Here is a 12077-nt window from a genome sequence, read left to right on the forward strand (position 1 = left end):
TTTATTTTTCTTTTTAGATGGCGTTTACCCGCGTAGCTCATGGCATGCTGCACGAGGATCACATCATGTTCGGTATTCTCTTGGCTCGCATCCATCTGAAAGGTGTTTCGAGCGAACCGGATTACAACGTTGAATTTGACCATTTCCTGCGAGGAGCGGAGCATTCGCTACAGGCGGAGAAACTACCAAAGGAAGAGAATCTAACAAGTGATCAAGTGGCGGCCATGATGCGTCTTACAAACCTACCAGCCTTCAAGGGGCTCGCTGAATGGGTCAGATCTAAAGATGTAAGTATTGACTGCAATCTACTAATACCTACCTTATGTTTTCAGGATGGAGAAAGTGAGTCATTTTGCACATATTAATAATATCCTGGATTTATATAGCGCCTAATGTTGTGAAACCTCTAAGCGCTTAACATTATGACCATAGTCATTTTTTGGATCAAACATGTATGGAAACATACTCCCATAATGTAGCTAGTAATCAGCGCAAAGTTGTGTCTTGATCTAACCGGGTTCTCATTTATACACCTGGGTGGAGAGAGACAAATGTAAGTAAAGTATCTTGCGGCGAGAGTTGGATTTGAACCTCGATCTCAGTTGAACGTCCATCACACTGCCCCACACGCTTCTGAGCATGCACAGAATGACTTTCGACTCGATAGAAGCATAGTCTAGCCATGAGGACAAATGTACACCAAATGTACAATATTAAAAATAGGTTTAATAAATGTCATTGGTAACTATTGCTGTTTGTAAACCATTAAAACTAAAACACTAACAGTTACATCATTGGTGTTATATTAACATCTTTTTATATTTTCATAAATGTTTTTCATTTTATTATAATCAATTATTTTACTCAGGTAAACCTAGAGTTTGGCTTATGTACTCTGAGGGTTAGTAACAAATAAATTGCAGTTAACAACTTTTTTATCCATTCATATTATCTGGGTTTTTGCATGCAGGTGATGGTTTAAATGATTAAATTAATTAACTGGGTTGTTTCCACCAATGAGGAAAGCACATTAGTTAAATGTTACTTGGTGAAGTCCAGAACCACGACTCGAACCCAAGAATCTGGGTTGGCAAGCTCAGTAACCATGATGACTGGACATAACTAAATGTGCATAAGGGTTGATGTTTAGATTTTATGTTATTTATTACTTGGTAAAATAGAATTTTGCCAATTATAGTACTTACTTTATTTGTTTCTTTGTTAGCACGAAAGCGTCCACAATTTTTATGTTATCGTCCTGAATTTTTTAGTGTTAATAGGTATATACTTACAAAACATGTCTTGATTTTCAGGAAAATTGATATATTAGTCGGTCACAAAAGATTATATTAAAATCTGACTTACCTGTATCTTTCATACGAGATATTTAAATAGCACGCCCTCTGTATTCTTTTAACATGGACCAAAATATAAAGTACATTTATAGTTTTCCCTGATATATTTTGCCGAGTACTTCACTCAGTTTCTGACTGCTTTCATTTCTATCGTAATAATATTGTTACACCTTAGTTGATTAAAACTAAATACAGTACTCCGGAATGGGAAAAAGATTAATTAACAATTATAGTATACATTTTTTCTATTTGCATCCTCTTGTATTTTTTGGGTTTTTTTTTTTTTGCATTTCCATATTAGCGATATAAATTGGTGACAAAAGATTAAATGAATTTTTGAATTACTTTGGATTTGTTTTCTATTTATTATGTTTATAATTTTACAATCATTATTTTGGTACTTTTATGTATTGTTGTGTATTCCATCGCAATTGTTTGTTTTGTTTTAATTTTTTTTTCAAATTTGTTAGTTAAAATCTTGCATTATTAATTAATTTTGTCAAATGTTCTTTCATATTATGTTTGCACACTTTTTACTAGGACTTTAAAGTTTGGCTTCATAGTGGAGGACCAGAGCACAATGTACCAATGTGCTGGAAAGAAGTAGTACCATTTAGTAAGAATTTTATTTTATTCTGAACTTCATAAATTTCATACCAGAATTCCATCACAATCTATGCTGTTTTACTACTTATATGTTGATATAAAATTAAATAACCTCCAAATATAAGTCCTCTATATTGTTATACTAATTTTACAATTTATGATACTAATTTGCATATGATTACAGGTGGTATTGGGCAAGCATTGCATCGTCTGCTAGTAATCCAGGCCTTCCGTCCTGATCGTCTGCTGTCTGCCTGCCAGATGTTTATTATCAGTGTGTTTGGAGATCAGTTCTTACACTCCTCTGAACAAAACATGGATATGGCAAACGTCATTGAAAAAGATGTACGTTATTTTTAATTTTCAGTGAATCATATTTATCTTAACGTATTGTATGAAATGCTACTTTAATTTTCTCATATTTTAAAATGACTGGAAATATTTTTTACTTGCAGTGTAAAGCATCGACCCCAATCCTGATGTGCTCAGTCACCGGGTACGATGCCAGTGGACGTGTTGATGACATGGCAGCAGAACTTGGTAAAGGTATAACATCGATTGCCATAGGGTCAGCAGAAGGCTTCAACCAAGCTGATAGAGCTATCAACTCCGCCTCCAAGACTGGAAGGTAAGGCCTAGGAAAGAGTTTAAGTATAAGGGCATTAACGATAAAAGCTTAAAAATAATGTAATCTTTTATTAACCATTACAATATCCAACTCAGTTGGGCAAATAAACAATGCAAAAAATAATATTACAGAAAATCACTTATTGTCCTTTTTTAGGGGTTTTATATACAGAGTGTTAAAACATATATTTTTCCTTTAATTGTTTTAGGGAAAGCCTCCCCTTAATAGTGGTGTCCCCTGAATAGGGTTGTTCCCTGAATAGTCATGTCCCCTGAATAGGGCTGCCCCAAAAGAAGGATTCTACTATATTTTGTGTTATCTTTTTTAGATGGGTGATGTTGAAGAATGTGCATCTTGCTCCACAATGGCTGGTAACATTGGAAAAGAAACTTCATAGCATCACTGCTCATCCCAGCTTCCGTCTCTTTCTCACCATGGAGATCAATCCCAAGGTGCCAGTTAATCTGATCCGTGCCGGGCGTGTCTTCGTCTTTGAACCGCCTCCCGGTTTGAAAGCCAATTTATTGAGGACGTTCAGTACCGTGCCAGCATCACGCATGAATAAGGTTTGTTGGAAATATTGTTGAATTTTAATAAATTGAATATTATATATATACCAAATAGATACCAAAAATATGTCCATATCGAATACATACTGTATATATATATACCTGGATGTTTATTTTAATTTCACTCTTTCCTGATTTTACCAAATAAATCTTAATTGGAACATACTGTATGTATTGTGGAGCTGTAGGTTGGTGCTTACAATTTGCCTTCCAATTACAAGGTCCAGGGTTCAATCCTGATCTAGTGCCAGGGTTATGTTTCTCCTCCACTCCCTAAGCCCGTCATTTTGTTAATAATACTAAGATTTATTTTTTGTAGGCTCCAACAGAAAGAGCAAGGTTGTACTTCTTGTTGTCATGGTTCCACGGAATCATCCAAGAACGTCTTGTATACTCTCCGCTCGGCTGGTCTAAGAAGTATGAGTTCAACGAGTCAGACTTGCGATGTGCTTGTGACACACTTGACGTGTGGTTGGATATGGCAGCTAAGGTATATAGCGTTAAGCCATAATAAAACTGAACCCAACAATCCCAATTCAATGACTAAAAACAAAACTAAACCTTCTTCAATAAAAACCTAATGTACTTACTTGAAAAATCTTAAGCTCTCTCTACAGGTAACGGGACGATTCGGCCCTGAGACGATTCGGCCCGGGACGATTCGGCCCTGGGACTTTTTTCCCCAAACTTTATTTTCAGAGAGACTATGGGGTAGCACTACTAGGGATAAAGATGCAATAAAGCAAACATTTTGAAAACATTGTCGAAAATAATCATTTTTTAGTCACGCGAACGATGTAAACAAGTTACGCCCTCTGTTGGCCGCTTGGCGAATGCACGAAATAAACAAGGTTTTCGAAGTAATAAATTGAATATCAAATTACGTTTTTTTAGTAATTTATTATATATATTATATCAACTTTGTCAATATCAATAAAATACGGATTGTTAAACACCTTTAAAAACTTGATAAATAAAAAAAAAATGAATATGAATTTGGTCTAAAGTGAGACGTTTCGGCCCACAAAGTGGGATGTTTCGGCCCAAAAGTGGGCCGAATCGTCCCACCAAAAGTGGGCCGAATAGTCCCGGGCCGAATCGTCTCAGGGCCGAATCGTCCCTGAACCTCTCTACACTACCAAACTTTATGTGACAAAAAATGTGATGTGCCCATATATGGACATGATGATGTCATATCACTACCATATTTGGGAATATCGCACTTTTTTGTTAAACTAGCTTGAAATAGTATATATTTTTAATTGTGTCTACAGGGAAGATCCAACTTGTCTCCCGACAAAGTACCATGGAACGCCTTCAGGACGCTTCTATCACAGTGTATATATGGTGGCCGAATCGACAATGACTTCGATCAGGTAAAAACTAAGAATAGGATTTTTGTTGTTATTTATTTCCAGCTAAGCTCATATTTTGTATATGTTGCAGAGGCTCCGCAAGACTAAGGATGTGCCTTAGGAGCCTCTGGATGAAATTGAATAAAAAAAAAAATAGGAATATTTTCACTGACCATTTTTTTTATCTAAAATATTTAACACATGTCTGAATTTTCAATTTTGTAATCAATATTTATTTGGAGATGCTTTTTGAATTATTGTTATGCACCATAATTACCTACCATAAAAATGTCCTTCCATTTCTTGACCAGAATTTTACAGCTAAATGTTATCTTTTTGTTTGTAGCGTTTGCTGACGTCCTTCGTCAACAAGTTGTTTACCGTAAAGAGTTTTGATTCAGACTTCCAATTGATCAAGGAATTGGAACAAGGCGATAAAAAGGGATTGTCTATGCCAGATGGTATTAGGTAAAATGATTTAATTTGTTTAATTTGTTTCATCCATATTTTGTCTAAAGGTGTGCATCATATACTCTAGGCCTAGACTTTCATATTACATTGTGTTTTTCGTTATTAGACGTGAACAGTTTTTACAGTGGACTGAGTCCCTGCCAGAAAACCAGACTCCATCATGGCTAGGCCTGCCTAACAATGCCGAGAAGGTGCTGCTTACAACTATGGGTAAGAAATTGCTATATTAATTAGAATTAAAATAGCCCTTGTGTCAAAGGGATTACCACCTAACTGATAGGTGATTTATTTACTATTGGTAATCCTTGGTCAATATAAAAAAGAATAAAAATAAAAATAATAACAATTAAATTACAATTGTAGCTACTACCATGTTTAAAACACTGATGTGTGGATATTGTACCTAAAAAATGAAGAGGATTAGAGTTTTAATGCACACATTTATCTTTTTAAAGGGAGTAACATGATCTCCAAATTGTTGAAGATGAGTCTGTTGGAAGATGAAGAGGACATGTCTGCCACATCTGTTGAGTCGAGGACAAGACATACATCAGATGGTCGGCCATCTTGGATGAGAACTTTGAATACGTCTGTCGGCCATTGGCAGAGTGTTGTACCAAAGGTAGGATAATTATCAATATTTCATTCAAGACACTGATGCTGAGCTCCGGAGATCAAAGGGTTTACCCCTTAACAGCCACTACACGCAGCAGAAGATATGTACATAGTACAGTACTGTTGGTATTTGTCGCAGCCAGACATAAGATCAAAGGACTGTTACGAGTTCCTATCTTGACAAGGCAAGCTCAGTGTCCTGTTGTTAGATTGCCTTGGTCAAACTAGTAATAATGAAGATGACAACATTTAAAGTGATAGCTTCACCCTACTACAACAATTTTTAATATCTCTTAGGATTTTTTAAGTTCATTTTTTTAATATCTGTTTTTTTTTTTCAGTCATTGCCATTGTTGAGAAGAACTGCAGACAACATTAAAGATCCGCTCTTCAGATTCTTTGAAAGAGAGGTAAGAAGTATTTTTAATGTAAATTTAAAAAGAAATATAAAATATAGAATTATGATTGTTGTGGTCTAGAATGACGCACTAAGATTATTATCACAAGTTTTCACATTATTTGCATGATTTGTTACGTACTTTAGGTAACACTCGGAGCGCGCTTATTAAAAACAGTACGAGCCGATTTAGAGAACGTCGCTCAAGTGTGCCAAGGCAAAAAGAAACAAACCAATCACGACAGAGCTCTGATATCGGACTTGGCGAAAGGAATCATTCCTACCAATTGGAACAAGTACAAGGCGCCAGTTGGCTTAACCGTCATCCAGTGGGTCGGAGACTTCAGTGAGCGAATCAAACAGCTTCAGAGGATTTCAACAGCAACCTCACAAGGTGGTGCCAAGGAGCTCAAGGTAATGCAGGATTTTTGTCTACGTATTGTTACCCTCTCTACAGAAAGAGATTTTTTAGTGTTATTCAATGTGTCACTTTAGAGATTGTAATTATTTTATATACAGTCTATATAATAGTTCACTGGTTGTCCTGCCATTTTTATTCCTTTACAATGCAAGTCCTCTGTTGAATCCTACTGTATAATGGTATATTCGTCTATACACACTTTTTTTTATTTATTTATTATCTTAATGTAACTAGCTTTTAGTAGGCCTCCTGTCACAAGCCCCCTTTTTTTTGTGTGTATTTTTTTGATGGGATGAATAAAGAGATTGATTGATTGATTCATCATTTAGAACCCCTATTAAGGGAACACCTTCAGGCCTCAACAAAGTGTCCCCTTAATAGAGGTGTCCCCCTGAATAGGGGTTGGCTGCAGTGTTCAAATATATATTGCCTCTCGTTCTATTTCATGGGAAAGTTTCCCTTTAATAGAGGTGTCTCAAAGGAGTGATTTACAGTATTTATTGTATTCATTTTCATAGAATCTTGTTTCCCTATCATTGCATTGCGTGTTATTCAATGTGTCGGCTTAGAGGCGTCCACGCAACCAAACTGTATGTGACAAAAAAAATGTGACGTACCCATAGTATATGGACACGATGACATCATATCACTATAATATTTGGGCACATCACACTTTTTGATAGTGTAGACAGACCTTTATAAATGTAATAACATTGATATGTATTCGTTTCTGTAGAACCTTCAAGTTTGGTTGGGTGGAATGTTTATCCCAGAGGCATACATCACAGCCACTCGTCAATTTGTTGCCCAAGCCAACAGCTGGTCACTGGAAGAGCTACAAATGGAGGTAAGGTTTTAATTTAATGGTGCTCTAAACCTACTATGATAACCTTTAAATATGCCATATCTTGAGGCATGAATTTCTGTAACTGCTGATACATGGAGTCTAGTTACAACATACTGTAAATATCCTAGATTTTATTGTCTCAATTATGTTGTTTTTTTTTTTTTGCAATAGGTCACAGTTGTTGACAAAGGTCAGAAGCCCAGTATAGATGACTGCAGCTTTGCTGTTACTGGTAATGTTATTAGTTTAATTTATTTATTTTTAAGCATTATTATGCAATAATACACAACAAATGTTCCATGCTTTGGAGACAGATAATTGTTACATTTAATAAATACGGTAGTTAAAGTAAAGAGAAAATGTTGCATTTTTCTTTCTGTTTTTCACATTATTATAAATTGGAAATACCTTGTTATTCATTAATATGTAGATTTAAAGCTGCAAGGATCCAAGTGCCAAAACAACAAACTGTACCTATGTAGCGCCATCTCGACAGACCTGCCGCTCACTATCCTACGATGGAAAATGTAAGTACATTAGCATATTCATTTATTATGCAAATTATTATTGCGAATAATATTGTAACCTGTACACCTGTGGTAAGTATAATTATAGCAGTAGACACGTTTCGTGGGTTGCAAGAAAACATATCATGTTTGGAAGCCTTTTGAGCACAGTTTATCAACATAGCATTATAGTATCAACATAATAGATGTATAGTTAAAGGGGAAATCTTTGAGGCCAAACAAAGTATGCTTTTCCTTTTGGCCATTGCCATTCATTTACTTCATGAGAAAATGTCCCCTTAATAGGGGTGGTGTCCCCTGAATAAGGGCGTTCCAAGGGAGGTGTTCTACTGTATAAATTAACCTATGACCTGTGAATTAATTTACATAAAATCATAAACATGAAAGTATTTTTTCTGTTTTTTTTTTCAGAAATGCTGATGAAGCCAAGAAACTTAGTAACACAATGGTAAGTTAGTTGGTTTATTTATTGTACAGTATTGTTTAGATAAAGTTTTAATGTAATGAGGGAAGAGTAAAAAAAATACTGTAATAATAATAATATTCTTTCTTATATCGCACTTATTGCACAATGCGTCTAAGCGCTTCACTTTATTACCCCGGTCATTTTTTGCATCAAACATATATAGAAACATACTCCCATAATGCAGCAGCTAGGTAGTCAGCGCAAAGTTGTGTCTTGATCTAACCGGTACCCATTAATACACCTGGGTGGAGAGAGTGCCTTAGGATACAAGCAATGCGGTGAGAGTTGGATTCAAACTATATGAAATCTGCAGTCTGTAATGGGCTAGTACAATTAAAAAAAAAGCATAAAACCATAAATATAATATGAAACTATTTTTAATCTTAATAGGTAACTCTTCCTGTGTATTTGAACCATACAAGAGCTGAACTTCTGTTTACACTCACCATGGATACGGCCGGCGAGGGATCCGCCACTAAGGGTAGTGCAGACCACAGCTTCTATGAGCGAGGTGTAGCAGTCTTATGCTCTGGCCTTTCAGCCTAAGTAAAAATTAAAATATAATTTAGGTAACATCAAAAAAACAATCATCAGATTTGCTTCCGATATAGCTATTATCAATTATGTGTTGACATCCAGTATCTAAAAAAATATTATTAGACGTTTGAAATGTAATGTCAAAAATAAGATAGTAAAAGCAGTTAAATGAATGAAAATAATTGGTGTACAAGTTAACAGTAATAATATTAATTATTTGTTAAAAATTATTGACTTTGGAAAAATATTAAATAAAATCAATGTGTGCATTTTAAATATATTCAAATTATTGCTAAAAATACAAAAATTTAGATACTGTTTCTGAAAATGTGTGTATGCTTTTTAAATGAGCTACATTTTAGTTAATTTTGGATATTCTTAAGGTTTTCTCAGTAGAATTAGAATTACAAATTAAAAGGTTTTTTTTGTGGTTATAATTATGTTAATTTTTTCCGAATTATGAAGTAAATAAATAATAAATATTCATGATTATAAATCAATTACATAATGCAAAATATTTTTGAATTATTTGCATTGATTTCAAGTTCTATTATTATGAAGACATTCTATAGAAAATAAATGAATGCATGATATAAATGTTTGTGGAATAAATGTCATTGAAATTGCTGATATTATGTTGTTCATTCCATATATTACTTTAATAGTTATTAATGTTTTGTGATCAGTGGCGTAAAGCAGAAGCCTAAGGCCCTTGGATTAAGAAACCAAGTTCCAACACTAGAGGAATCGGGCGTTTTGCGTTTTAATGCCTGTTTTCCCTCTGGGCACTGCTCAGGGCCCCCATAAGCTCCGGTAACGTTAAACAATTGCTTTTGGGTATTTTGAATTATTTCAACTCACTGGTAAAAAATAAATATTTTGGCACCGGTGGCGTTCCATACGTATAATACATGAGCAAAAATCGAAATGTCAACTGGTGGACTAGACTTTCCCAGGTCTGTAGTTAATGTGTTTTTTATGTTAGTCCACCAGCAGACGTTTCGATTTTTGTATGAAAACTAGACTTGTGAGCTCAAGGAGTATACGTATGGAACACCATATGTTCCAAAATGTTTATCCCTTTACTAGCATTTAAGTCAAAACTCCGTCTAGAACCTAAACTACTGGTGGACTAACAATAGACAATAAGTACAGACTTGAGGAATTTTAGACTCCCTGATCCAACCTCTTCTTTACTTCCTCTCCGGTGACAGTTAAATGTAGTTTGAAACCGTTCAAGTATAAATGTTTCTAGGTACAAACAAAAAAAGAAAGACAGAAGTCATGAAATATCTTAAAAGTACCCCAAAAAGACGTCAATTCAAATTCACAAAAGAAACAAAGTAGTTTGTAATAAAAGATGTTGCAGCCTTAAAACATTTTCTTTATAATATCAATTGACACGTTTCTTTAATAGCCTATGAGGATGGTGGATTCAAAGACGAGCAGAGGACATTATCTATCATTTTAATAATAGAAAACAGTAGTAGCTGGTTTTTATGAAATTGACACTATGTCATATACTTGCACATACTGTACGTGTATATCAATATTGCTGCATTAAATATATAAATCATGAATAATACCACCAAACTTACGAGTTAAAATGACTATAGCGAGGCATTTAATAAAAAGGCAAACTGCCTTAAAATGTGACATGTTTCGAGGAACTCTCATCATCAGAACAGTACACAGAACACTCTAGGCGTTGTTTACTGTTCTGATGATGAGAATAGTTTCTCGAAACATGTCAAATTAAATATATAGTATTGAATTATAAAAAGCCCATATATTTTGCATGATATCCGCGAAAATGCTTCTAATATTTCAGTAAAACATAGTTCTATGATATAATACAAGAATGATAAGGCATGGACCTACGTGCGAATTATATTATGAAAGATACCTTCCCCATGGCGGTTTTCATTTTAGTATAAAACTTTTCCAATACAAAGTTATTTTCATACCCCATGTGTAATATAGATACTGAAAGTTAGTTTTAGTTAAATCACGTAAGTTTTTTGACACATTTTGACCTTCTTAAATAAAACACAACCCATCTTCAGACCGTTTAAAAAAGGTGAATATTCCGAGCGATTTTTGAGCACAAGTCTATTTTTATTTAAGTCGAGCTTCTTTATTAATTCGATAGACAAGAGCGAGCTATCGATATTATTTATCCAATCAGTGCAGGTTGTTTCAGTGACGTAATAGAACAATGTGCAGTCTTAATTCGTGGTTTAATTTGAATATTTATGAGAACACCTTATGCAAGAACAACAAGCGGCATTCCTTTGTACGAAGTCAATGGAGGAGGGTGCGAATTGATAGAGGCGTTCAGTAGGTATGTTATAACATACATTTATGATTGTATAAATACTAAAACATGAAATAAGGACTATTACACAAAGTAAACAGATTAGGTGCATATTAGCTCCAACTTAAAGTTAGAATGGGGTAAAATTATCTGTTTTGAATGGGTATAAAAATAGACGTAGTAGACTATTAAGTTTAATTAAGGTATAAGGTATACTGTAAGTACATCATGAAATGCTGTATAATGTTGACGACTTACTATTTCATTGTTTAATAATCCGCATATACAGTCAAGGAAAATTGTATTAGCCTATAATTAAAGAATACAACAAAAAATGACCAAATAGTGACCATTGCGGATAGAGAGAAATTCTAGTTGTTAATTTTGGTACACCAAGTAACTAACATGAATTATGGGCCCGACATATTTTAGCGTGGGTCGGGTTCTGTCGCTGTTTGAACTACCCCAAGTATCTCGCTCAGTTTGATATTATATTATTATATCTTTTTCGTTTACAGGTCGTAGGTAATGATTGTTGAAATCCGCCATTTTTATAAAGCCAACTTTATGCAAAATTCTTGATGACGACCTACTGACGTCACTTGACGTTTGCGCCTTGTTATCCTCCTGACGAAGACGATGCTCAGAACTGGTATACGTGAAGAAACATAGTAAGACCTAACAAGTCGAACCATTGAAACTAACATACGTGAATTAACACACGCGCGCGTATAATCATTCTGATTACACGTATGGTAGTGTTAATGGTTCGTTATTTTTCAGGTTAACTAACATATGTTTAGTTAATTATGCAAATTACAGGTGGACAGAACTGGCTGCAGAATCTTTTCTTTTAACCCCTTCCTCAAAACACATAAACCATAATGGTATTTATGTGTTTATGTTGTATCATGCACGACACCAATATTATAAAATGTTTTACATGCTAGTTTGCATATCATTATC

General features: G+C 34.5%; 1 protein-coding gene across 2 annotated transcripts in view; it reads left to right on the plus strand.

Moving 5' to 3' along the window:
* Positions 1-9424, plus strand: part of LOC144852062 (cytoplasmic dynein 1 heavy chain 1-like) — a 47129-nt gene extending 37705 nt beyond the window's left edge. The window contains exons 68-84 of one of the 2 annotated variants that reach the window (XM_078709755.1): positions 18-287; positions 1896-1971; positions 2146-2306; positions 2417-2589; positions 2918-3155; positions 3478-3648; positions 4433-4534; positions 4860-4981; positions 5091-5194; positions 5440-5606; positions 5941-6009; positions 6144-6410; positions 7154-7264; positions 7436-7496; positions 7695-7791; positions 8203-8239; positions 8648-9424. In XM_078709755.1, coding sequence (XP_078565881.1) covers positions 18-287; positions 1896-1971; positions 2146-2306; positions 2417-2589; positions 2918-3155; positions 3478-3648; positions 4433-4534; positions 4860-4981; positions 5091-5194; positions 5440-5606; positions 5941-6009; positions 6144-6410; positions 7154-7264; positions 7436-7496; positions 7695-7791; positions 8203-8239; positions 8648-8803 — 2382 coding nt within the window. In that variant the 3' untranslated portion in view covers positions 8804-9424. Of the gene's footprint in view, positions 1-17; positions 288-868; positions 987-1895; positions 1972-2145; positions 2307-2416; positions 2590-2917; positions 3156-3477; positions 3649-4432; positions 4535-4859; positions 4982-5090; positions 5195-5439; positions 5607-5940; positions 6010-6143; positions 6411-7153; positions 7265-7435; positions 7497-7694; positions 7792-8202; positions 8240-8647 lie in introns of those variants that run through there. The other variant, XM_078709756.1, reaches the window with a different exon arrangement.
* Positions 9425-12077: the final 2653 nt, after the last annotated feature.

Source organism: Antedon bifida, chromosome 9, assembly GCF_963402885.1.
Source record: "Antedon bifida chromosome 9, ecAntBifi1.1, whole genome shotgun sequence".
Lineage (NCBI taxonomy): Eukaryota > Metazoa > Echinodermata > Crinoidea > Comatulida > Antedonidae > Antedon > Antedon bifida.